Source organism: Rhinolophus hipposideros (assembly GCF_964194185.1).
Source record: "Rhinolophus hipposideros genome assembly, chromosome: 21".
NCBI lineage: Eukaryota > Metazoa > Chordata > Mammalia > Chiroptera > Rhinolophidae > Rhinolophus > Rhinolophus hipposideros.
In genome coordinates this window covers 44,364,062-44,391,185 of record NC_138067.1, presented here as the reverse complement: position 1 = coordinate 44,391,185, position 27,124 = coordinate 44,364,062, and the positions used below count along the sequence as shown (strand labels likewise).

General features: G+C 54.6%; 2 protein-coding genes across 2 annotated transcripts; one reads left to right on the top strand and one right to left on the bottom strand.

Moving 5' to 3' along the window:
• Positions 1-411: 411 nt before the first annotated feature.
• On the bottom strand, positions 412-4,535 carry ATF5 (activating transcription factor 5). The gene is made up of 3 exons (XM_081033130.1): positions 4,213-4,535; positions 2,603-2,897; positions 412-1,775 (listed from the first exon to the last, which is right to left on the bottom strand). Exons 2-3 carry the CDS (start codon positions 2,778-2,780, stop codon positions 1,114-1,116), a joined length of 840 nt encoding a protein of 279 aa, XP_080889256.1. The 5' UTR covers positions 2,781-2,897; positions 4,213-4,535; the 3' UTR covers positions 412-1,113.
• On the top strand, positions 4,107-27,124 carry NUP62 (nucleoporin 62). Its single transcript, XM_081033129.1, has 2 exons — positions 4,107-4,287; positions 23,477-27,124. The coding sequence occupies exon 2, from the start codon at positions 23,541-23,543 to the stop codon at positions 25,104-25,106; it is 1,566 nt and encodes a 521-aa protein (XP_080889255.1). The 5' UTR covers positions 4,107-4,287; positions 23,477-23,540; the 3' UTR covers positions 25,107-27,124.

Sequence of the window (27,124 nt, the reverse complement as noted above, 5' to 3'; positions counted from 1 at the left end):
CAGATAGATGAAGGGGCCCATCCCCACTATGGTTACCAGGCCATCTCCCACTTACCTCCCAAATACCCCTGGGAGGCTTTAATCAGACAGGGCGCTTCTCCACATGGGGTACCCCACAACTCTTGTTGCAGCTGTCCAGCCTGTTTTGTTTGTGTGTCATCCATTTTGGTGTATGTGATTAGGGCTATGGGGAGCTGGCATCTTTAGCTATCCTTTGTTTTGCTATCTATGTAAGTAATTAAGGGTCTGAATCTAAAAGTGGGTCTTGTATCATTACCAGTTCAATCAGTCCCATCGTGACCTTGGCCATGTACCAAGTGTTGTGTGCTTGACCATAAGTACTATCTGTTATTTCTATTGTCATTGTCTTACAACTGCCCTCTCCCAACTTCTCCTCTCAAAGACAAGACGCTCAGACCAGAAATTATTTATTTTATTTCCACCACAACCCCCAAAAAGATCGCTCCCGCCCTCTCTCACCGAGACGCAGCCCCTGCCCCAACACCTTCACAAAACACTGATTTCCTCCCAGAGCTAAAGTGAACACCCACTCACCAACTATGGCCACACCCACTCTGCCCAGCTCCCCATCTGCCTCCATAGCCACCGGCTCTTCGAACTTGCTACCTTTTGGCACCCTGCCCAAATGTAGTTTCCCAAGGTCACCTGGCTTGCTTGTTTTGCTTATATTATTATATGGGTGCCATTCTTAAAACCCTCCCTGACTTATTCCCTAGATGGTTCTGCTGTGCTCATTTACATAGTCATTCTGCAAGCTTTCTAGTCCCACAGCCCTGTTCGAGAGCTGGTTTCCAAGCTCTCCCCTGATCCCTGAACTCCTGGGGGCCTCAGTCTCTCAGCTGTCACTTGAAAAGTGTAGGTGTTGACTAAGGCCAAATGATCCATGATTCTGGGGAAGAGGAGAGCAAAATAGACAAGAAATGGACAAGAAAGGAGACAAGGATAAAAGGAGAAAGAGAGAAAAGGGGGGGGCTTTGGAAAGAAGGTAGAGGCAGAGGGATGATGGGGGGACCCTCCCAACTCAGCCCCAGAAACACAAGTGAGCCAGAGCTGAGGACCAGTGCCCCTACAGCCCGAAGCCCTGCCTGTCTACTAGCTCTTGCGGGTCCTCTGGCTTCGAGCCTTATACACTTCGATGAGCAGGTCCTTGACATATTGGATCTCCCGCTCCACAGACTCAGCCCTCTCCCTCAGCTCCCGGTTCCGTGCCTCCAGCCCCTGACACTCGCCCTCCAGGGCCTCACCCTCTGCCCGCTTCCTCTGTCGGTACCTCAAAGCAGCCGACTTGTTTTGGTCTCTCTTCTTTTGCTTGCGGTCCCCTCGAGTGATGGCAGGACTGGGGTAGGGGGCTGGGCGAGAGGTTTGAGGTAGAGGAGGGGGCTGCTGTGGTGGGGGCATGGGAGCCAAACCCGAATCCCCTTGCCCAGCCTCACTGCGGCAGTAGATGGCCAGCAAGTCTAGGGTATCCAGGGCAGGGGGCTGGTGGAGGTCAAAGGTGGGGGGTAGGGGGACAGGGAGGGAGGGTGCTGCTTGTGGTGGTGGCTGTGGTGGTGGGGAGGATGGTGGGAGGAGTGGAGCATCGAGGAAGAAGTCTTCCATCTGCTCCAGCTCCTTCTTGAGGAGGGAGGCCATGGCTTCCAGGTCAGGGGAGGGTGGGGAAGGTGGGTGAAGGGCACCTGAGGGCAAGGGGGGCTCCAGAGGGAGAAGGGCTGTAAAGTCCACCCGCTCAGTCATCCAGTCAGAGAAGCCGTCACCTGGAGGATTGGAGGAGGACAACCAATGAACCAGTCCAACATCTAGCCAGTCAACTAACCAACCAATCAACTAACCAGTCAACCAACCAACACCAGTGGACCAGCCAACCAATCAACTATCTGATTCAGTAACCAACCAATCAACCCTTTTAACCAACCAATCAATCAACCAATGACCAAAATAAAACAGTCAACCAACCATTTCCTCAACCATTCCAACATCCTCTTTACTGATTAACCTACATCTGTGATTTGATTTACTTTCTAGTTTCTTCTTAAAAAGCAAACTAGATCACACATACACAACACACCCCGTTTCGTCTTTAATTAATTATTGAAAACTCACTATATGACAAGCATTGGGGACACACTAAAGGAATAAAATAATCCGTCTCAGGGCTTCTGTATATGCTATTTTCTCCACCTAAAAAGTTCTTCCCTTGGGTCTTTTCATAGCTCATTCCTTCCCATCCTTTAGGCTTCAGCCAAAACGTTACCTACTTGGAGAGGGTTTCCTGACTATCAACTCTAAACGAGGTCCCCATTGTCATTTTGTAGCTCAGCTACTAAGTGTTTCAACGTATCCCAATACCTCACACTTATCATTTGTCTCTTGTCTGTCTCCCCACTAGAGTGTGAGCTCCAGGAGGGCAGGGATGTCAGTCTTGTTCCCAGTTTTATCCCCAGCACCTAAAACAGTGCCTGGCGTATTACGGGTGCTTAATAATTATTTATCAAATGAATGTATGAATGAATAAATTCTCCCTCTTTCTGTCTTGTGCCCCACACCACAGCTCACCCCACCTCCATTCTCCACCTGTCCTTACCTGCCAGGGGCTCTCCCCCCCCTGGAAGCCCGCCCTCCAGGGCTCCCCCAAGGACCTCGTAGGGGCCCAGGGGGGCAGGGGCCAGGGGGAGTTTCCCATAGTCTATGAGCCAGCTCAGTCCGCTAGCTGGGAGCAGGGCCCTGTCCAGCTCCAGCCCCAGGGTGGCCAGGAGTGACATGGTTGCAGCACAGGCGCTGGGAACGAATGGCAATGAAGGAAGCTGCACCACCAAGTGAGAGGAGGCTCTGGAGGTTGCTCAGTTGGCCGAAGACAGGCACCAAGGTGAAAGTGTGACCTACACGTGTGAGACAAAAGTGGGCAGGGTCACAGGCGAACCTCACTCACCGCCAAAGTCACAGGGAAACCAAGTTATACTCCCACATCCCGAGGGGGGGTCCTCCCTTTCCCTTCCAACTGCGTTTGGGACTATGCCTTGCCCTCAGAATTCTAAATCTGCCCTTTTCCCAAATCTGAGCCCCACCCACTCCCAAGGGGATTCTCTTTAGGCCCGACTTTATTTTCTTCAAAATTCCTGACCCAATCCTCCAATACAGAAACATAATGGTTTCCCAAGGGAATTACCTTAAGCCCTTCCCATCCACCCCATAATATTCCTTCATTAAAAAAAACTCAGTCCCAGGGGAATTTTCTTCCAGCCACACTCCTTCCTCTAAAACATTTCCTTTAGGCCCCACCCCCTCCCTAGGTCCCATCTCAAATGAATTCCCAGGGGAACTCCGCCTGCCCCACCCCTTCACCAATGTTATCCATTCAAATCCCGCAGGGACTACGGTTATCCCCCCAAGCCCCGCCCCATCTTAGCTGCACCCCTCCCCCCCAGGCCCCTACTATTTCTCCAATCGAAACCCCACCCCTCATCTAACGGTTCGCTTAGCCCCGCCCCTTCGCATAATACTCTCCCTAGCCTCATTGTTCATCAAGGCTGAGGTCCTAGCTCCACCCCCTTGTCTTTACGCCCTGCCTTTTTCCCAGTCAATGTAAACCAGCACCCGCCCCAGCAGATGCCTGAATGAAAGGGAGAGAAGCTGTGCCGCGCGCCTAAGCGATGTGGAGCAGGCGCCTAAGCAACGTGGACCAGGGAAGGTGGCGGTGGCCAGCAGAGCACAGCTCTCTACGCCAACCTTCCACACTTGGCTCTCTCGCCAAGGGCCAAAGCGCATGCTCCACCACTAGAACGGTCCCATTGTTCTCACGCCTACACGGGGGGGGGGGGCGCCAGTGCGCATGTGCCGCTGCCTACTGCCAGCCCTTTGCACCACGTGGGCTCTGGTGGGCTGACGCGCTTGAGCAACAGCGCGAAGACAGACTCGTTCCGGAAAAAGGAAAAAAACTCTCTGAGGGCTAGTGCGCAGGCGCAACCGTATGCAGGCCATCTTTAAACACCAGCCCAAGAAAAAGGCACCCTCCCCCACCCTCGGGCCGAGTACGCATGCTCAGCCGCGCGCCCACGCTGGGTTTCCTTCTTCTGCGCCTGCGCGACCGTGATCCCTCACTTTCGTCTCCCCAACCTCCAGGCCTGGTCGTGAGGGCCGCGAGCTTCGAAACGGCGGGAAAGGCGGTTGGAGAGGGAGGGGTGAACGGTTACTCACTCCATGGCCGTGGAAAGGAGAGGCAGCGGCGGCCTCGGCTGAATAAAGAAGGCAGGAGCGAAGAGCGCAGGCGCGGTGAGCGCGGAGACGGGCGGGGGGCACGGAGGGTTCGCAGCTACAGAGCCATGGCCGGGGCTTCGCGGGCAAAGGCGGCTTCGCCGTCGTGTGAGGAGAGGTCGTGCTCTGAGGACGGGGATTGTGGTGGCCCCAGGGAGTGGGAACAGCTATATCTCGGGCGGCGCAGCGCGGGGCCGCCCGGATCCTTCCGCGCCCCGCCTCCGCGCGGCTCCGACCGGGAGGCGGGCCTGGCCCCCCCGGGACGCGTCCCCCCCCTTCCGACCCCTGGGGCTTGGCCCTCCCTTCCCTGCGGCTCTACGGTTCGTCCCCCTTCTGCCGGCTCTGGGCCTCCCGCTCTCTGGATCCCAGGCCCGATTCCCTCCTCCCGGGGACCAGCCCTGGTGATTTCTCATTTCCCTTCCGCTGCCGCGTGAATTTCCGCCGGCCCCACGCTCGTGTCTGCATTCCCCGACTGCTGCTCACCCTGAGGACCCTCTGTGGGTTAGAGCCCCGCGAGTCACAGCCAGCGCTCCATTCTGACCACAGACCTGCCCGGGTGGTCTGGGGCACATGAGTCCTCTAGCTTCATGGCGAACTATCTATAACATTAGAATCACCAACTCTAGCTAACGGGGTTGTTTGTGAGCGTTAAGGAAGTCGATGCCCGTGAAGCCCTGAGCTTACACCTGTCTGTTCAACCTATTGTATTATTAATAGGAACTCTGGGGCCCCGGTCTCACACCCCCACACACTCTCCCCGCAAAAGCCTCAGACACTTGACCATCCAATACCAGCTAACAGGTCGTTCTTTTGTCTCCATTCCTCCAGGGTGTCGATTTCCAGCCATCCCACCCTCCCCCATTCCAGGTCATGGCCGCTCAGCCCCATGCTGGCGTAGGGCTGCAGGGAATCTGGCATCATCGCCCCCACTCCATCCTGTTCTCCCTCCCCTGCCAACCTTCCCGCAGTCCTTGGCCGCAGCGTTCCTTTCAGGCCAGTTGTTTCATCCTTCTGGCCCTGCCCCTCTCCCTGACTTCCTGAGACGCCCCCCAATGATCAGTCTCCCAGCCCTGCCAAAAATGGGGAGCCTTCCACTTCTACTTACTAAAAGAGAGCGAGCTTCCTAGCCATCTCCTCCCTGTGCACTGGGTCCTCCGCCGGCCCAAATGGGTGTGGGTCTTTGCTCTGCTGCAGAAACCTGTCTTTCCCTCCCTGCATCCATCCACGTTAGGACGTTACACTGGAGTTCAACCTTCATCACTTTTGTGGCAGATCTGAGACTGAATCAAGATCCAGAGAAGGTGGGGGAACCCTGATCTTGGGAGTTATGTGGGAAGTAGAGATAAGCGGGCTTCTTCCTTCCCCCTTGTTGCATGCCGGAAGTCTTTGGCACCTGACCACTTCGCCTTAGAGCACTTACTGTGCTCTCTGCCAATATTGGAGCACTTGCCCTATATTTCCTTGAGTCTGCAGAGTCTCCATTATTACCTCGGCAGCACAGAGTAGTGGTTAAGACATAGATTCTGGAGCCAGGGTATTTAGGTTCAAACCCTGACTGCACCCCACTTACCAGCTTTGTGGTACTGGCAATTTCCCTTAGGAAGAAGAGGCCATTAATGGTACCTGCTTTTTAGTGCTGTTATTTGGATTAAATGAGTTAATCCAGGTCAAGCGCTTAGACTAGTGCCTGGCACATACTAGGTGCTATACACGTAAGGGGTGGTGATGGTGGTTGTTACTGTTACTGAGGTGGGATATGTTTTATCCCCACTGCTAAGCAGTTAGTGCTTTAAAACTGTGATTGGTCTTCCACCTTTTAAGTGAAACTTAGGGACCGATCTCTTCCTACTTGTCAGTATAGAGATTTGAGCAAGATCACGCAGGGTTAGGGTAGACGATTGGACAGACTGCTGGTAGTCAGGATGGCACAGGCGCATGCGCACACGCACAGTCTTTCTGAGAAGACCTTCTAGGTTATGTATGGGAAATAAAGGTTTTTGTTTTTTTTTTAATAAACTTTATTTGGGAATAATTTTAGGTTTACAGAAAAATTGCAAAAAAGATAGTATACAGTTTCCACATACCCTTCACCTAATTTTTCCCATTGTTTTCATCTTACAGTACTGTGTACACTGTCATAGCTGAAAAACTAACATCTCATCTGTACACTTCTATTGACTAAGCTTCAACTTTATTCTGATTTCACTGGTTGTTCCCTATAGTCCTTTCTTGTTCCAGGATCCCGTCCACGTTGCCATATGGCATTTGTCATTGTGTCTCTTGATCTGCAGTCGTTTCTCTGACTTTCCTTGTCTTTTATGACCTTGACAGTTTTGAAAGGTGCTGGTCGGATATTCTATGGAATATCCCTCCGTTTGGTTTTGTCTCAGAGACTGGGTTATCGGTTTTTGAGAGGACGGTCAGGTAGGATATTTTTTAATAACCAGAAAGGAGCTTGCTCAGTATGGGAATCGTGCTGCGGCTGTGTGAGGTGTATGCTGACTGAGAAGGCAGTGGGGCAGGGGTCCTGGTTCCCCATCCCGGCCTCCGTACCGCCTTCTCGCTCTAGCTGTCCTAGAGATGCCAACCGCCCCACCCAAGCAGCTTGACTCAGTCCTGCAGGGTGGGTGCCCGTGCTCAACACTCAGCTCTCTAGCCCTTCCTGGCATATTCTAATTTATGGGCGGTGGGCCATCAGTGGCTGCCTGTGAGCCCAGGTCTTGGCAACCTGAGCCCTCTCTCATGCCCACCGCTGACCCGGACCTGTGGCCCCTCCAGGACTCAAATGCTTCAGCCTCCCCCACCTTCCCAGGGTAACCAGCCTTTTCAGCTCGAGCTGGGGCTGGAAGCATGGGTGGGGCTGCTAGGGACTCTTTTTCAGTGCGGAGAGACCACGCTTAGGGAGTGAGGTGGAAATTGCAGGCAGGTTGCATCACCCTGGCTCTTTGACAGGGAGGGAGGTGGGGGGATTCTCTTGAGACCGCGGTGCACCTGGCAACCGGCTCCTGTTTAGCGGAGCCCTGGGTCTGGCAGCGGCCTCAACACAGCAAGGGAGGGTTGTGGAGGCAGAGGGAGAGTAGCCACCGGTGCAAGACACTGAGGATCTGAGACTCGATGCCAAGAAGTGACCTCAGATCCTAGAGGCTAACACACTGCGGGGTGGGGGGGGCAAGCCTGAGGCCCCAAGAGGTGAAAGGTGGTTGCACAATCAGACTGCCAGTTAGAAGCAGGTCTCCACAACACTGCACAGCTTTCAGGGCCTTAGAGGCCCCACGGAGAGTCTGTCTGCTCCTCTCAGATAGGACACCACCCCCCACCCACCCCCAGCCCGGGGCATAGCCTGCTGGGAGGCCACCAGCCCTGGACCTTCACCTTGGGTTTGCTGCTGCTCAGTTGCCAAATTCTATTGATTCTGACTTGCCGCTCCTCACTCCTATGTCCTAGGAGGCCCTGCTCACCTGTACTGTTGCCGCAGCCCCTCGCTGGTTTCCCAGTTAAGGTGACAGTCTGGCATGATGGAAAAGGCGCTGAGTTTGCAGCAGATGGACCCCTGTTCCAGACCCACACCACTTAGTCCTGGCTGGCAGTGCAGACGCGGTCCTTCTTCTGCCTGAGCCTTGGCCACCCTCTGCAAAGTGGGTCGGAACAGGGGCTCTGAGCCTGTTAAGTTCACATCCCAGCTCCACCACTGCTGTGAGCCTCCGCAAGCGGCATCTTCTCCGTGACTCAGCTTCCTCAGCCATCAAATAGGGATAAGAGGGCCCACTTCACAGGGTTGTTGTAAGGGTTAAATGGTAAAAGTATATCAAGTTGCTAGAATGGGGCCTGCCGAGTAATGAGCCTTAGTTATTTCTCTAAGGCTTGGGGTGCTGGGGGGATAAGGTGCAAGGATGGAGGTAAAGCTCAGGGACCTCTACGTGTTTCTTTCTCTTCCTGTCTCCATCACACTTTGTTCTGCTTTCGTAGCCACCTGACAGATGTCTGCGTACGTGACTGTTTCCCCGAGCACGTAGAAGGCAAGGCCGGCACCTTCCTTATTCCCAGAATCGTTCCCCCCAGCCCCCAGCCCTGTGCTGCTGCCTCAGCAGGCATCAGCTCACTGTAAATAAGAGTCGCTCGTGCACAGAGGCTGGGAATTCGGGACTGTAGTCCCTGAAGAGGCAGTAGGGCAGGTATCTGGGTCATGGAGGCTGGGGGCGGGGCTGGTAGGTATGCGTCCTGGCCAACAAGGGCAGGAAGGCCAAGGCCAGTGCACGTGGGGAAAGGGCAGTGCAGGGCACAGGTCCGCCACGTGAGGCTCCCCAAGCCGCTTCCTTCCCCTCACTCCGCTGTGTCTCCGTCGGCAGAAGCAGCCACAGCTCTTAGAACCCAGTTAGGCCCTGCACTGCTACGCCAGCTCTCCCTCCATGGACAGCTTCTGTTGTAATTTCTATCCTCACTGCCACCGTGTTTCCCCGAAAATACGGAAGCCCCGGTTAAGAGCTCCGCCCGATGGACGCAGTTAGTACGTTATGACGATGTTCCAGAAGAAGATGACATGACTGCATTTGAATAAATGTAGATCGTTGTACATGAAAAACGTAAGACATCCCATGAAAATCAGCCCTAACGGAGCGAAAATTAATGTAAGACCCGGTGTTATTTTCAGGGAAACACGGTGTAACAAATTACCACAAACATAGTGACTTAAGACAACACTTATTGATTCCCTTGCAGTTCTAGAGAGCAGAAATGTATAGTGGGTCACGGGGCTGCCTCCCTCCTGGAGGCTCCAGGGGAGAACCCATTTCCTGGCCTTTTCCAGCTGCTGCCGGCCGCCTGCATCCTTGGCTCGTGGCCCCGCCTCATCACTCCAGCCTCTTCCGTCATCACATCTCCTGTTTCCTTTTTTGATCTTCCTGCTCTCCCTCCTGTAAAGACCCTTGTGGTGACTTTCGCTCCTGCCCAGGTAATCCAGGATAACGTCTCCTTGGCAGGGTCCTTCATTTACTCACATCTGCGAAGACCCTTTTGCCACGTGAGGTCATACCACAGGTTCTGGGCACTAGAAGTGAGCATCTTTGGGGGGCCATTATCCAGCCTACCGCCCTCCCTTCTCATAGCCTCAGTTTCCTCATCTGGGAGATAAAGGTTGGGGCCAGCCCTGCAGTTCCCCCCTCACGTGCCTCCAGGGACTGACTGTAGGAAGAAAACGGCAACTGAAGGTCATTGATGGCGTAATGTCCTGGAGCTCTGGACACCATCACTTAGCCCTGTGTGGCCTCCAGCAAGATACATGCCCCATGTGCCACTGTGGCCTCATCCGTAAAGTGGGGGCAGTAGCAGAACCCTCTGGAGAGGACAGTGGTGAGGACCACAGAGAAACTCTGAAAAGGTTGAGAACAGTGCGTGGCTCAGTCAGTAAGCTGTTCCCACGGAGCTGCAGGCCCTGTGTTCCAGGCGGGCCAGTGAGCCGGGACCACCCGAAAGGCACCGGTGCTGTCCAGGGGCCGCTCATCGTGCTGGGCAGCTATGCCGGCCGGTGGCGCAGAGCTGCTGCTTTCACAGAAGTTGGAAACTCAGGTTTTTCTGTGAGATCCAAGTTTTAAGAGAGTGGCGAGTAATTCAGAGGAAGCCCAGCAAACCACAAGTGTGGCTAGGCTCAGGCTGCGGGCGTCCCTGGACCTTTGTGTTCAGTGATTTCGCATGCACCCAGACCTGTAACCCTCACAGCCCGGAGCAGAGAATAAAGGAACCAAGTCCTCATGCTGCTCGTGGGCCCCACCCCGCTGCTGGGCTGACCAGAAGGGAAAAGGAGCAGGGCCTCATCAGACAGCCCAGACCCATAAAGTCCAGGGCGGTGTTCGTGAGGGGCAGGTGCCTGCTTGGGGGTGGGCTGGTATCTTATTGCCCCACCTGTGGCTTACCAGCTGTCCTTCCCCCGCCCCCAGGGGAGGCCACCAGGAACACATGTGGTTGCGCAGCTTGAATTTCTTGTTCATTGACAGGACGGCAGAGCGGCTCAGTAAAGGGGTGTTGGCAGACTTGCGGGAGCTGGGCTGGCTTAGGTGACTGGGCAGGTTCAGGAAAGCGGGGCTGCGCTCTCCATCGGATGCTGGCAGGGAGCAGGGCAAGGCCGTGGCTGGCATCGTTATGTTCTCCAGAGGCAGAGGGGTGAGCAGAGCGCATGCTCCGCTTAGTTAAGAGGCAGCATCACCTCCGAGCCAGGGGTGGAAGGTTTGGTCATTTTTGTGCTTTGGACCACGTTCATGTTTTTGTCCGTGTTGAGACATGATTCCGAGTGGTCTTGGTTTTGTCTTGGTACATCACGGGCCGAGTGGCCTTGGCTGATGTTGGTGTTCTGTGAAATTGTTGATGACCAACAAGAGGGCACCAGGGCCTGCCTGGGAGGGCTGCTTTTCCCTTGCTCACAGCAAATGTGCTCGTGCTACCCAACGGGGGAGGGAGGGAGGTGGGCAGCACCTAGGCCAGGGGACACCTGGGTACAGAGGAAAGTAGCAGGGCCTGCACCCAGCCAGCACCCTCTGGCCAGCACCACTCATAGTGGGAGCTGAGGGGAGCAAGCAAGAGGTTGCGGCAGAGGCAGGGAGCTACAGGGGGAGAAAGGCCCCCGAGGTGCCCCCTCCTCAGGCTTGTGGGGACAGCACTGCGGAAAACATTGAGAGTCCGTGGCCAGCAGAGCCCTGAGCTTCGGCCTGGTCAGTTCAAGACCCCTTGGCCCTTCTCCTCCCCCTCCTGCCCCCCCCCCCCAGAGCAGGAACAGGTTCCTGGGGGCTGGGCGGGACGCAGCAGCTGGTGTCCCCCTCTTCACTGCAAGCCACCAGGAATCCAGCCTGTAGCCGAGGGAGGCGGAAGCACTGAGTTGATTGAAGAGTGAGGCCTAAATGAATCTGGAAGGTGATGGAGATGGCCAGAGGTGGCATTAGAGAATGGGAAGGGGCCATCGGATGTGGTGCACGGTGGGCTCTGTGAGAAAATGTCCCTTTGGAGAGGCTCAGACAGCCTGGGTCAGTCCTAACTACCCGTGTGACTTGGGGCAAGTTGCTTAACTTCTTTCAACTTCAGTTTGCTCGTCTGTAAGGTGGGAACACTGATGGTTCCCACCACCTCGTAAGGTCGTGAGTCAGTGCAGGTAAAGCACTGCAAACAGGCCCCGGCACATAATGTCCTGGAGCGTTAGCGTGTGGTTGACACCCAGGGACAGGTAAGGGCTGGGGCTGGTTCTGAATCGCAGCGTCAAAGCCACCCTGTTCCCACCTCTGGTGGCTTTCACCTGGTTCCCAGAGGAAACATCTCCATGGCAACAGTTTGCCACAACCTGGCTGGGACCTTTATCTCCGTCCCCCACTGACAGCACTGCCTCTCCGCTGGGACACTGGTACTGAGTACAGGAGAGGGGCCGGGGGGAGCACAGGTGTGTGGTTCTCCTCGAGTCTCTTGGCCCTGGTGCTTCAGCCCCTTTCCAGGTCTCCATGCCTTGGCGTTGTATCCACGCCCAGTTGCATTTCCCGTGAAGCCCCCAGACGACCTCACGGCTGACTGGAACATTTCAACTCCAGCCTCTTCCCTAGCCCACGCTCAACCGGGTTTCCTCGTCTTCAGATCACGTGTCCTCAGAAGAAAGCGTGATCCTGTCTTCTGAAACTACTCTGCCCAGCCCTTGCCACCTCTGCAGCCCCTCTTTCTTCTCTCAACCCCTTGCCAGCATCCCATGCTTAGTTGGTTTGATTAATGGCTTTATGGAGGTACTGTATAATTCACATCCATTTATTAAAGTGCACAGTTCAGTGGGTTTCAGTATGTTCACAGAGTTGTATACTTATCACCACAGTCTAATTTTCGAACATTTCCCTCACCTCTGAAAGAAGCCCCGTACCCATCAGCAGTCACCCCGCACTCCCTCTCTCCCAGCCCCTGGCAACCACTAATGTGCTTTCCGCCTCTGGATTTACCTCTTCTGGACATTTCAGATAAATGGAGTCATAGGTGGTCCTTTGTGTCTGATTGTCAACGTTCATCCATTTTGTAGCAATATCAATACTTCATTCCTTTTGACGGCTCAATAATAGTCCATGGCATATTACATTTTATCCATTCATCAATCGATGAACATTTGGGGTGTTTTTACTTCTTGACTATTACAAATATGCATGTACAAGTTTTGTGTGGACGTGTGTTTTCATTTCTCTTGGGAGATACCCAGGAGTGGAATTGCAGTTAGTACCGGGCACAAAGCAACCCCTGGATTTGTTTATTCCGTTGACAAGCATTTACTGAGTGCCCGCCGTGGCCTGCAACTGTTACAGACACTGGGGGTACAGCCCTGGAAATCACAGACAAAAACCCTGCCCTGTGTGCAGCTCACATTCTGATGGGGAGACAGACAGTAAGTGAGATACATGGTATTTCAGATGGTGCTAGTCCTAAGGCTAGCCAGGGAAGACCTCACTGAGTAGGTGACATTTCCTCAAAGACCTGAAGGAGGTAAGGGAGAGAGCGATGGAGACATCTGCAGGGAGAGCCGTTAGAGAGAGGGAGCAGCAAGTGCAAAGGCCCTGAGGCAGGAGTTCTTTAGATGCAGGGAGAACAGCAAGAAGGCCGGTGGGGCTGGCGGGGGTGAGAGGCAAAGAATGGTTGGAGATGAGGGCACCTTTTGGCTATTGTGAACATTTGTGTACAAGTTGTTTGAATGCCTGTTTTCAATTCTGGTAGTTTTTCCTTGATCACATTTAAATAACGCTCTGGGATTTTGAGGGTGGTGGCCAGGCCATGTTGTCTTTGTTTGCCCAGCACAAGGCCTGTCCTGTCCTAAGTCTCAGTGTATGTTTGTTGACTGACTGAATGAGGTATATTTGTGAATTACCCATCACGTGCTGGTACACAGTGGGTGCTGAGTGGTTAGTGCTTTTATCATTATTTTTTAATTAAGGCAGTTGATGTATCAGATTGGCAGAACTTTCCTAATCTCCGGTGCTAGCAGGTTGTAGGGAAATGGTTGTCTCGGGCACTGCCAGTTAGAATAAAAGGGGCAATTTGGTAGTCCCTGGTAAAACCAAAAGCATGCATTTCTGGATCTCTGCCCTGGAAAAATGCCTGTGCCTGTTAGCCCCATCTGAGAGCCCTAGGCGTGTATGAGTGCGCCCGCTGCGGTAGTGTTCATCATAAGGCAAATGGGAGGCACCTCGAATGTTCATCAGTACAGGCGTGGACGAGTAAAATGTGGGCTGGGCATACCGTGGACTGATTGGCAGCAGCTAGAAGGAATGAAGAACATGTTGGGAAAGGGACACGTTGTAGAGTGACATAGGGTGATACGCTGCGTGATCGGAAAACTGTGTGGATAAAAACATTTCCTCTGGCTGTGAATACACACAAATGTATAGGTAAACGATACATGGCAGCGTCCGACAGGGATTACCTCACAGCTGTGGGGACCAGGATGGAGGATGGTGATCAAGGGGACCTCAGCTTTGTCGGTAATGTTCAACACAATATTTTAACGAAAGGGCTGATGTATTAATTGTGTAGTTAAAAATGCAGTTAAGTAGAGGGGGAAAAGGTCTTTCACTACAAGAGAGAAACAAAACAGTTCTTGGCAAAAAAAAGTACCCAGCACCAGAGTATTTCTCAGATCTCTTCCAGTCCTGTTATTTTATTTAAGAGTGGTGGTTCTAGAATCTTCCTTACTCTTCTGGTTGTTTCCTGACTTCCTTTCCACACACGCCGTACTTGATTTGTTTTCCCTGTGGGGGAAATCGCTGTTTGTCCCACCACCTGAGCTCCTTGGGGGACAATTCCAGGCCTCAGGAGCGGGGAGGAGAGTGTAATTGCTAATTAGACGTGAAGTGGCTTCTTGGGGGTAGAGATAGTATTTTCAAGGGATGGACGGAAGAAGAGAGGAAGTTGAGAACCTGTGAATCCCAGAAGCATTTAGGTACCACCTGCTTAAGGCGAGCGGAGCCCGCAGGATGTTGGCACCTCCCAAGTCAGCTCCCTTTTGAGAACCTGCTTCCTCCTGCCCAAGAGGGCAATGGGCCTGTTTAGAATGCTTTCTACGTGAAAAAAGGACAGTGCACCTGGCGTGCAGCCTTTTGTGTATAAAGGGAGGGGGTGCAAACCGTGCATTTGCTTAAATGCATAGGAAATCTCTGGAAAGAGGCACGAGAAACCTAACAGCTTGTCTCCGGGAGTGAGAGCTGGTGGCTGTGGGGACAAAGGGAGGATAGGGACTACAGTATTCCCTTTTGATCTTTCAAATGTAAAACCATGTGAACAAACTACCTATTCAGAAAAAGAATTTGGTTTTCACTTTAAAAACAGCTAGCGCTGTGTTAGTGGGTAGATTGAGAAACGCAACACATATGATGAAGCGTCCTTGGTAGCTGGCATGCCGCGACGCTGGACATCTAAACGCGCAGGGACATTTAAACCTGGAGGACATCTAAACCTGTACATCTAAACCTGGAGGGATCCCTTCACAGGGCTCAGCTGGCGACAGGCAGGCAGTGAGGCTTCCCTGGCCCCTCCCCTGAGGAGCAGACAGGCACGCCCCCAGGTTTTCTGTCTGCGCAGGTTCCTAATGGTGAACGCAAGTGGGTTATGGGGGGGGGGGCTGGTCCTTGGGGAGGAGCAGGCGAGAGGAAGTGAGGACCGGGGGTCCCAGGCGGGTGCCTCCATCCCCGTCCAGGCTGGGGACACCCTGTGCTGTGGCAGAGATGGCCTTTAGATGGAGGTGAGCGCTGAGGTTTCTGTGCTGCTGATCCACCTTAGGAAAACAGTTCTGCCCCTCTCGGGGGCTCCTGCCAGAGGGGTTGGCCGTGCCCACCAGGCAGGATGGTTATACACGAGCTGGCCCAGGCCACCCCCGGCTCCTGCGCATCTCCCCCCGACTCCCAGCAGCCTGGGTGAGTCTCTGAACACAGATCAGAGCACGCTCCTGCCTCCGCCTTTGTGCCGTCTCGGTGTCCAGTCTCTTCTTCGACCTGGGCCAGTAGAGACCGCCGTGGCTAAGAGCTGGTTAGCCAGCCATTGGTTGCTTGTCAGTTGATGTCCGTTCTTCGAGGGCATGCTCTCTGAGCTCCTCTGTTCCCAGAGGCTTAGAGGGTTTTTCGAACAGCTTCAAGAGGTAAAGCATTCAAGAAGCAGTTGGTGGACGTGGGGCGGGCAGGCACTGAGTTCTGTTTGACATGGTGGTAAGACAGCCCAGAGGAGTGATAGTGAGGGCAGCAGACAGGACACCCCTGCACTAATACACGGCTCAGAGGCACCAGCCGGGCATTCCATACCACGCTGGGCTGACGGTGGCCAGAGGCCAAGGTCCCCCGGTCTCTGATCTTTCCCCTTTTCTCTCGTCTTCCCACCTGTCTGCTCCCCTCCCTTTCGCCTCTGCTCTCTCAGCCAGTGGTTGCACTTCCTCCAAGTTTTAAATAATTCCAAGAGAAAAGTTCCCCCCAGAGACAGCTCCTGTCCTTCCTGGGTCCTGACGGTCTCAGCATTGTCAGCAGTGCCACCCGGTGGCTGTGGGCTGGATGCCAGGAGCCTTTGCTCCAGTCACTTCCCAGAACCTGCATTAATAATTAACATTTCCTGGGCCCTAAGGGTACACCAGGCATGTGCTGAGCGCCTGGCGCGGATCAGACGTTTCCTCTTCATAAAGACCACGTGATTCACAAGCTCCATCCCTCGTTTTCAGATGAGGAGACTGAGGCACGGGGGATAAGACTGGAATCTAGTAGCGTTTCTGTTATAAATGAAGCGATGGCAACTTGGTCTCAGTGGATGAGTCTCGTTGTGGGAGGGTCACTCAAAGCTTCTGAGGGGAGCAGATGAACGGCAGCAGTGGCGTCAGGAAGGAAAATGGCATCCTGGCTTTGTCTTCAGTGGGTGGACTAGGCTAGCCGTCTCCCTCTGTGACGGGCCCCCAACTCCACCTCCTCACCGCATGCTGCTGTCCAGAAGCTAGCCTGTGTGTGTGACGCCCTCTGCCACCCATCTGCCCAGAGGACCTTATTCGTCCTTTAAGACGGTCTGTCATCTCCTCCTCCCCTGCCCCAGGCAGAACTTCAGATTTTAGCCCCAGAAAGATCGGGATTCTCATCCTGGGATTAACGTTGGCTGCCGTGTGACCTTGGAGAAGTCGCGTCACGTCTCTGAGCCATTTCCCGTCCATGGAGGGTTCAGTGTGCTGCCCCCTAGTGCTCCTGCCCAGGACTAGCCACGTAGGCGGTGCGCAGTGAATGGGAGTTACTGGCTATCAGTCACTCGGTCAGTCACAATTACTTTGAGCGCCTGCTGCGTGCCAGGCATTACCTTAGGTGCTGGGGTGCAGCCGTGAACAAATGGGGACGTTCTGCCTGTGGGACCAACACCATCTCACCTTCACCTGCCCTCCTCAGTGCTCTGAGGCCACCTGGTCCCTTTCTCCATCACAGATGGCCTGTCGTTGCTGGGTGTCACATCCACGCCCCTGATGAGCTCACTGCTGTGGGAGTTGGGGGGCAGGGCCCGGATTTTCAGAATCACAGTTCACTGTTCTTTCCACACCAGCTCCCCAGCTGCTGGGGCCCAGCGACTGCCGTACCCTGTCCCCTCGCCCCGATGCAGAGACAGGCCCCATGACCTCTCACTCCAGCCTCTTGGTCACCCCCAACTCCAGGATGTGTTACCCGTCCATGTATCTGAATTGAGTTCCATCCTGTTCTCCCTCCCTCACCCCTGTATTAGGTTCCTGGTGCTGCTGTAAAAAGTTATCACAAACTTTGTGGCTTAAAACACCACAAGTTGATCCTCTTACAGTTCTGGAGCTCAGAAGTCTGAAATGGATCCACACGCTGTATTCCTTCTGGAGCCTGAGGGAGAGTCTATTGTTTTGCCTTTTCCAGCTTCTCAGGGCCACGTCATTCCTTGGCTTGTGGCCCTTCCTTGGTCTCCAAAGCCAGCAGCATAGCACGTCTTCAGCCGTTCTCCCGTGGTCACACCTCCCTCTCACTCTCCTCCTTTGCCTCCCTGTTTCACTTAGGGATCCTTTTGATTCCACTTGAGGGCTCGGTGACAGTGACACTTGGCCCTCAGCCACACCGGCCTCCTGCTGTGTCATCCCACCCAAGGACTTTGTTCTGGCTACCCCCTCTTGCTTCCAGCATGCCTCAGTTAATCCCCTCCCCCCACCAGCGCCCCTAGTCCCCTTTCCTTGCCCTCCTTTCTCTTGTTCCTCGAGCTCAGCCCCTTCCGACATGACACATGATTTCTTTGTGGCGCCTGTTTTCCTGGCTGTCTCCCCTGCTGGACTGTAAGCGCCAGGAGATCAGGGACGCCTCTGTCTCATTCACAGCTGTATTTCCAGAGCCTGGAACGGTGTCTGTACATTAGGTGCTCGAAAATATTTGTTGTATGAATGAACATTGTGCTGCAAAGGATTTTTTTACTCTTTGTGACTCCCTCTTCCCTCCCCCGTCCCCTGAGGGATGGGCCTTTTTTTCAATCTATGTGTTGTCATCACTCTACAGAGTGGGGCGGAGTATATATTAAAGTTAGGAGTTGGAGTTGGCAAAAGAACTAAAGAGAGAGGTAAGGTGAGTGGTGAAGCTGGAGGTGACAGTAGATAACCCTGGTCCCCAGCTGGGGGATGGATTGTGTCTGTAGGTCAGAATCCTGGGTGGGTCTTTCTCTGATTCCCCTGGGCTGGGAAGGCGAGTGGATGTGGTTTGGAAAATGGGCAAATGTGGGGCAGGTGGCTCAGCCCGTAACTCCCTGGGCAACCCCGAGGCAGCTCTTCTCCCTTCGGGCCTCAAATTCCCCAGGGGCGAACTACAGATGGCCGCAGCCCAAGGACGCCTCCCATGTTTTCCAGGAAAAGCTCCATTTCCCCAGTCTCTGTTCCTCCTGCTTCCCCTGAGCACTGTCAACTTCTCTTTTAGGAAAGCTCGTCGTTGTAGTAAAAGTGGGGACTCAGAGCTCATCGTGGTGTTTGTTCAGCCACATTTGTGAGAAATCCCTAAGGTCCTGGATGTTGATGGCTTTGTTAATTAACCGGGACAGACCCTGCAGAACCGTCACTTCATTTCATTCTGGTGCAGACTTACACCTTTCCCACATTGAGGTTCTCTCTCCTTGTCCCCAGAGTTCTGGCTCAGGCCCTGCGCTCTTGGCCTGGACCGTCACCAAGCCTCCTGCCAGCCGCCCACCCTCTGGTCCACCCCTGTACGTGTATCTGGCCGTGGCGTCCTCTCCAGCCTTCAAGCCCCTCCATGGCTCCCTCCAAATGACGTCTGAGCCATTAGCATGGCATCTGGGGCTCTGCCGGCTTCCCCCCTCGCATCACGTGGCGCAGTACACAGCCCAGTCAGCGATCGCCAAGACCACCCTCAGGTCCAGGGTTCTCTCGCAGGACTCAGAACTCAGCAGAGCCGTTAGACTCCCAGTTACAGCAGAAGGATAGAGATTCCAATCAGCAAAGGGAGAAGGTGCACAGGGCAGAGTCCAGGAGAGACCAGGTGTGAGCTTCCAGTTTTCAGTGAAGTCACACGGACGGCTCTTAAGCCTCCCAGCCGCGATGTGTGACCACACGGACAGAGCCTTGCTGTCCAGGGTGTTCATTAAAGGTCAGGCAAAAGAAAAAGTCACATAGACATGCAGTACCTGTGTGACTGACCTCTGTTACTGTCTCCAGCCCCTCCAGAGGTCAAGCTGATAACATATGGTCAAGGCCTCCCCTTAAAGACACTATCAGGCAGGGTACCCCAGGGGCTTAGCCGTGCTCTTGAGGGGCTGGGCAAGAGCCAGTCGTTTGTTTGGAATGTACAGGGTTTGGACAAGCCAGGTCTGCCGAGTAGCCCTTCAGCACACACACGCTGCCTCCAGCCACAGCCAGTCAGCAGCACACCTGTTTTCAGCCTCTCTCTGCCTTCACCAGGCCCCTCCTTTCCATCTCCTGGCGGGTCCCACATCCTCCAACACTCAGCTTAGGCATGTGCTCCCTGGAACCCAGGCCGGGGTGCGAGCCTCATCCCTGCTGCCCTCCCCCGTCCTGGAGCCCTGGTATTGAAGCTGACATTTGCTTGTCTGGCTGCCTGGAGGACAAGGGGCCATGGCTTAGAAAGCTCTCTGGGCTCCACTCTCCTAGTTTGTAAAGTGGACCTGCCCCAAATGGATCTGCTTTCAGGAGTAAGTGAGCAAGAATGCATCTAAAGCTCATAGAACAGGTGGGAGCAATATGTGTTCACTGTTGTTAACAGAGCCCTGCCATCTGGGGTTTGGAAACAGAAGAGGCATTTCATAAACGGTGAACCATTAAACCAGACAAGCCCCCAGAGAACATAGTTTTTCTTGTGTTTTTTTTAATAGTATAAAAAGCAAAAAACTTTCTATAAATGCACTTCTGGAGAATTTTAGCTGTAATTTATTAATAGCAAAAGCCCTCAGTGGCTGAGGTCCTGAGAGTCAAGACACGTAGGTGGCTGCTAACAATAAACCCAGCTCGAGGTCGCTGTGTAGTGACAGGTGTGTTCTCTCATGTAAGAAGGGCTCCGGCGCAGGGCCGGGCGCCGGTGGGCCTGGAGCCTCTGACACTTAACTGTGGCCTCATAAGAGTAGATGCCTTTCTCAGAAGAGCTTTGTAAAAATGCCAAGGCCAGGGTCCTGTCTCCCTCCCCACCCCACCCCCGTCTTTGATCTGGCCGCAGTCAGTGTACCTTTTCAACGCTGCCAGGTGCTAATGCGCAGCGAGTGGAGCGAGTGGAGAGCCACTGGCTTAGACCAGGCAGCCCCACCAGTAGTGCGGGCGGCCGTCATCTCCCCAGAAACAGCTGTGTGGAGGAAGAGACCCCGCAAAAAACAAGGGTCTGCAAGAAGGCAGGGGAGCAGTGGAAGCTGGGGTGGGTAGCTACAGTAGGTTTCCTCTGGCTCGGGTTAGGAGAGGATTCCCTGAGGACACCTCGAGAAATAAAACTGGGCCTGAAGGAGAGGGAAGAGGAAACAGGACTCGTTTACTCCTTCTCGGAGCCGGGCACTTGGCTCCTCGGCTGTGACCTTGTTTGTTCTTCACAGTGGAGGGGGGGGTTGTCCTCATTACAGATGGGGAAACTGAGGCATGGAGAGGCTCAGGAGTTACTTGCCCCAGGGCCCTCAGTAAGTGGCAGAAGCAGAATTCAAACCCAGATGGTGTCCTTGTGTTTGGACACCAACTTTGGGCCTGAAAATGGGGGGCTGTCTTGCACCTGAACTGCATGGGCTGTTTTCGATGAAGGGAAAATAAGAACATGAAGGTGTTAGATGGAAGCTGGGGTACAGAATGGAGGCCATGCCCCAAAGCAGGACTGCTTGCCCTATGACCAGATTGGGCCCGTTAATGAAGTAGAAATAAAGACAGTTTGCAATCCAGAAACCGGAGCACAGGGCCCACTGTGGGATGAGAATTGGCAAATTCCTTCAATCTGAGCCTCTCTTCCTGGAACCATCTACGCTGGGGCTGTCATTTCAACCTACTGGTAGGACAGTGAGCTCAGGGCCTGGCCAGGGAGTGTCCACAGCACTGGGCGGGACACACAACTGGGAGTAGCTGCCCAGAAATCCCCGGCTCTGCATGGGAACTGGTACTTCTCATCTTGCAGTTTGAGGACCCGCTGAGCAGTGGCAGCTGACTGTGAATTCATATTAAACTTGAGGTCAGCCACAACTCCCAGTTCTTTTCCAGGAGAACCTCTTCACAGCTGGGTGTCCACAGTCCCTCCTACTGAGTTAACCCTTTGCTGCCCACTCTTCCTTCCTCACCAGCTTCCAGAGGCTCTCACCAAAGTGAAAATGGGAGCACGTGCCTGCCTTTGCGGGGTGGCAGTGACAGCACCCTAGCGAGTGCCCTACCGTCAGCCACACTTCAGTGCGGTAGCTGCCACCCCACTTTCCTGATGAGAGAACTGGAACCCCAGAGAACTTTGCTGCCCCTCGTTGAGATCAGAGTGGTACAGAGTCACACTCTGGCAGACACTGTCTGCTTCCCAGCTGTAGTCATTAGTTCTGTGGCTGCTTTCACAGGTCATTGCAAATGTACTGGCTTAAAACAGTGCACGTCAGTTCTCTACAGTTCAGATCAGAAGTCCGAAATCATCGCATGGGGCTACAATCAGGGTGTCAGCAGGGTGGGTTCCTTTTGGAGGCTCCAGGGAAAATGTTTCCTTACCTGTTTTCTTTTTTAATAGGAGGGCGCAGCTCACAGTGGCCCATGTGGGGATCGAACCAGCAACTTGGTGTTATCAGCACCACGTTCCAACCAACTGAGCTAACCGGCCGTCCCCCTTTTGCAGCTTTTTTTTTAGTATATCTCCTGTTGAAGCAAGCACTTATCCAGCTTGTAAAGGCCACCCAAGTTCCTTGGCTCGTGGCCGTCTGTCTCCAAGTTTAAGGTGCATCACTCCATTGTCTTGTGGTCTCCTCTAGTCAAATGTCGCTCTGCTCTATTTTTTAAGGACGCTCAAGATGACATTTAGGACCCATCGTTTAATCCAGGATAGTTTCATTTCAAGATTCTTAATCACATCTGAGAATTCTTTTTGCCACATATGGTAACATATTCCCAAGTTCCAGGGCATCTTTGGCATGGCTCTTCAATTGTGTTTTTCCATTATACAGACTGAACATTTGGAAACTACTGCAAATTAAAAAGGAGACAATCCGCGTGCAGTCCCATCACCCAGACACAGCCCGTCCTCAGCTCGGTGAATTTCCTTCCGGTCCTCTTTCTTCATAGTTGTTCGGTTTTCCACAGCTGAACTCACACTGAACTAGTAAATTTGTATTCTGTTTCGGTCCCTTTGGTGTCATTTCCTACATCTCTTGTGTGTTGTCGGAGGCCACTTCAGTGGACATATGCATGCATAACTTCCCTTGTGTCTGTTATCAACTCAGTCCTGTAATTGGGGGCAGGGGAATGCCCTGTATCCGGTGGCTGCACTGGGCAAGAAGGCCAGCGGGAAGTCAGCGAGCAGGCCTGAGGCCTGGGGTCAGCCCCCGGCTCTACCCCATGCTAGCTGGGTGACCCTGGGTAGACAGCCGCAGCCTCCGAGCCCCAGTTTCCTCATCTCAGATACGGAGACACAATCCCTGCCTCCCACAGCAGTGAGAGGGCGCATCTGAGAGCAGCCATGTTTCTCTCCCAAGCGCGCTTCCTAGTGGGGGCCATGGGGTCACCTGTGACCAGTTACCCCAAACACCTCCATCCCTGCCCCCTCTGACCCATTCCTCATCAAGTATCCTTTGACTTTCCAGCTAACAGATGGTTCTGCTCGGGGCTTTTTTATCTAGAGACTACAGAAATCTAGTAGTTTAAACTGGTTGTGCTGACTCTGAGCTTCTGGGGAAGATAGAGTGGAGCTGGCAACATGACGGGATCCTTCTGGGCATTCACGCTTTCTCTCCCTCCCCTACTGTTCTCTCTGGTGGCTGCTCGCTGTCTCTCGAGGCAGGTGGCTGAGAGGGTGGGGGTGGGGTGCCCAGGTGCACATCCTCTGTGCCCTGCGCCTGCAGATGGAGGCCCCCGGCTCTGGAGCCTGGGGACAAATCCTAGAGGAGTCTCTGGCCGACTCAGGTTTCCGTGTCTCCTTGACTCAATCACTGCACCAGGGGCTCTGCCTCCCGGCTCTCTGATTGCGCACTTGGGTCTCATGCCCACCCGAGTTAGATGGAGGGTGGGGGGTGCTCCAACATGACCTCCCTCCTAAATGGCGAGAGGTATGCCCGATGGGGCCTTCGGGGCTCGAGGCCCTGCCGTGCAGCTCGGCGTCTGTCTCGGAGGTCCACGAGGGTGTGTCCTCTGCCTGCCTTGCAGTCAGCAGGGACCCCTGGGGAGCAGCTCCTAAGGGGTTCTTTTGTGTGCTGCTAGCCCCGCTCACCAGAAGCGCCTCAAGTCTGGCCTCCTCGGGCCGAGGTCCATTCAGGTGCCTGCTTGTGGGCCTCCTCTCCCGAGGCAGCGGGGCTCCCAACTGCTGAACGTGGCTATACGGTCCCTAGCACATCGAGCTGCTATCGCCTGACCCCCGCCACCTGTCCTAGTTTAGCAGGGCCTGGTTAGTTCCAAGGCAGGAAGAGGGTGGCCGCGTGCTCTAGCTATGGAGTCCTGCCGCCCTCCAAACCACACTGCGTCCTGCCACTGAGGTGTTACCTTTCCAAAGCTGCCATCTGATCATGTCACTTCCTCTGCTTTCAAAATCTTCCCAAGGTTGCAGACGCTGACGGATTTGCTTTGGGAGCCGGAGTAGCTGCTGCCACGAGAGTCTGGAGCCATGAGCGGGTTTAATTTTGGAGGCACTGGGGCCCCCACAGGCGGGTTCACGTTTGGCACTGCAAAGACGGCAACAACCACCCCTGCCACCGGGTTTTCTTTCTCTACATCTGGCACTGGTGGATTTAATTTTGGGACTCCCTCCCAACCCGCTGTGAGTACCCCTTCTACCAGCCTGTTCTCAATTACCACCCAGGCGCCAGCGACGCAGACCCCAGGATTCAGTTTTGGAAGCACAACTCCTGCTACTGGAGGAACTGGATTTTCCTTAGGGCTCAACGCCCCAAAGCTAAACTTGAGCAGCACAGCTGCCACCCCGGCCCCGGCCCCAGCGCAGCCCGGCGGCTTTGGGCTGGGCAGCAGCACCCTCACTAATGCCATCTCCAGCGCCGTCACCTCCAGCCAGGGCACAGGCCCCACTGGCTTCGTCTTTGGCTCCACCACCACCTCCGCCGCCCCGTCCACCACACCCGGGGGCTTCTCGTTCACAGGTGGAAGCACATCCCAGAGTGGGGGGACCTCCAGTTTCAGTATTGGCTCGATGGGGACTTCAGCCCAGCCCACAACATTGGCTGGGTTGTCCTTCGCTCCAGCCGCGCCAGCAGCCACTGGAGTGGGGGCCACACAGCCCGCGGCTCCCACACCCGCTGCTGCCACCACCAGTGCCGGGCCCACGCTCTTTGCCTCACTAGCCACCGCTCCAACGTCATCCGCCAGCACCGGGCTCTCCTTCGGTACCCCAGCAAGCACTGCTGGGACGTCGGGGGCTGGGACGCTGAGCTTCAGCTTAAAGGCTCCTGGAGCAGCTTCTGCCGCGGCCATAGCCACGTCCACCGCCACCGCCACGTCCACCTCCACCTCCAGCTTTGCCTTGAATCTAAAACCCCTGGCAGCAGCTGCGATCTCCAGCAATGCGCCCTCCACCGTAAGCGCTCCGACCGGCCCAGGCGCAGCCACCGGCGTGTCCGGCAGCCCTGTGATGACCTACGCCCAGCTGGAAAGTCTCATCAACAAGTGGAGCCTGGAGCTGGAGGACCAGGAGCGGCACTTCCTGCAGCAGGCCACGCAGGTCAACGCCTGGGACCGCACGCTGATCGAGAACGGGGAGAAGATCACCAGCCTCCACCGGGAAGTGGAGAAGGTGAAGCTGGACCAGAAGCGGCTGGACCAGGAGCTGGACTTCATCCTGTCTCAGCAGAAGGAGCTGGAGGACCTGCTGAGCCCGCTGGAGGAGTCGGTGAAGGAGCAGAGCGGGACCGTCTACCTGCAGCACGCGGACGAGGAGCGCGAGAAGACCTACAAGCTGGCCGAGAACATCGACGCGCAGCTGAAGCGCATGGCGCAGGACCTCAAGGACGTCATCGAGCACCTGAACACCGCGGGCGGCCCCGCCGACAGCAGCGACCCGCTGCAGCAGATCTGCAAGATCCTCAACGCGCACATGGACTCGCTGCAGTGGGTGGACCAGAACTCGGCACTGCTGCAGCGGAAGGTGGAGGAGGCGGGCCGGCGCTGCGAGGGCCGGCGCAGGGAGCAGGAGCGCGGCGTCCGCATCGCCTTCGACTGAGCCCCCCGCGCCGCGTGCGCCACGCAACACTTGTCTCTGCTTTTCAGATAGTCGTGCTGGTGAGAGAACTGTCCTGTGCTTAGACTCGTCGCATTGTACGTAGGAATCGTCTTAGTACTGTGGTCGGGCAGGGGGTGCTTTCTCTGTGTAGCTTGTGTGTATCCCCGACCCTCCTCCGCTGCAAGCACCCACCTCATCCTGCTCGCCCCAGCCAGGCGCTGAGAGCCGTCTGCCTCCCGGCCGGGGCTCCCGGGGCAGCCGCTCGGCCCGACACACTCACACTGCAGGACTCCGTCCTCGGGAGACGGCGTGTAGTGGGAGCCATGTCGTGTAGAAGGGAACCCCACGGGTAGAGTGACTCGTGCCTAGAACAGACTGTGGGATGGAGAATCTCACAGGAGACGGGTCAGATGAGAGATCTGAACGAGGTGTTGGCAAAAGGGTCAGATTTGAGCCAGGGCCCTTCACGTTGCCTGATGGACACAGCTCCTCGTCCTCCAGGTCTCCCTACCGTGGGCCTCGCTCTGGCCACTCTGCAGCTGTGTCCGATGGCCGTCCTGTAGTCCCCTCACCGCCCTCAGCTTGCACCTTTGGTAACGCTTTTGCCACATGTCTTACGTCCAGCTGTTTACTTCTCTGCCTCACGGTAGATTGTGAGCCCCTGTGGGCAGCAAGTATTTCTCGTTCCCCTTTGTGTCTTCAGCACAATCCCTGGCCCATTTACCGAATGAATGAACAACAGAGATGAAGTCCACCATAGAACCATGTACAGAATGCCGGTGAAGTGGCCACGCTGGCAGAGGCAGCCACGCGTGTGGTTGCGAACTTGGCGTTGCCCAAGCAAACCTGGTCAGTTACAGTGACATCCAGTGTCCAGGAAGCAGAAGTCAAGCCGTGGGTCCCGTGTTTGTCGTATTTGTCTTTCCACTTTGCTGCACTCTGAAATGCCTAGGACTGTGTGTCGCTTTCCTGAATGGAATAAAATGTTTTGCAAAACAGAAAAAGACTGCTGTTAATTTGGGTAACTTAGAAGGAGAAGGTTCCAGAAGACTGTCCAGTGGGATGCTGTGTGGCACTCAGAAACGAGCAAAATGAAACTACATTGTTTAGGCATTCGTACACACACACACACACACACACACACACACACACACACACGCCGTGGATTCCTCTGGTGCTAATAGCAGAAGAGGAACACATGGGCGAACCTGTTAGAGGTCACATTCTGGTTTATGTCTTAGAATACACATAAATGTCATCTGTCACCATCCCTAAGGCAGTAACAGGGCCACTGGTGTCCCCAGCATTCCTCTTACGGTTATGTGGGCCTAGCTGGAGGGTTCCGGTTGCGTTCAACGATGGAAAACAGGTAACACTGGGGTGTGGATTTGTATCGGATGTGCAGATGCTGGCCTGACGTCCCTCTGCCCCCAGCTCCCGTGGACGTGAATGACACCAAGCACTGGGGCCTTGCTCCTGTGGGGCGCAGTCTGCCTGTTCAGCCTCAGCCTGTGCCACACTAAGCCACATTTTGGCTCAAGAGTGCCAAAACCTTGTTCCTGGAGATTTATGGTCCATGTTCCCAAAGTGATGATCGTGAGTCATTTCCTTGGACTGTCTTGAGCCCCCGAGGACAAGTGTCTTGTCCAAACAAGCCACAGAAGAGGGAGGGGGATGAACGAAAGGAGGGGGACCCCTGGCAAACCCAGTTGCTTCTCTGAAAGCTCCACCCCCCACTGCAGTGGCCCACTGTGGAATCTATGAGCCATGACTTCTCTGTGACCCATGTCTGACCCCTTCACCTGAAGGGAGACCTTGAGTCCCCGAAAGTAGGGAGTAGTTTTGTATTTTACCTGCACTTAACATCCCCGTTTTTGAGCCCCTGCTGCACACCAGCCCCTGGTCTTCCATTTGGGGTTACAAAAATGAAACGATGTTTCTTTGTCAGGGAGGTCGCTGGCTGAGGCTACACCATTGATACAATGTATATATACTATTTTCCTTATTAAACATTAGTG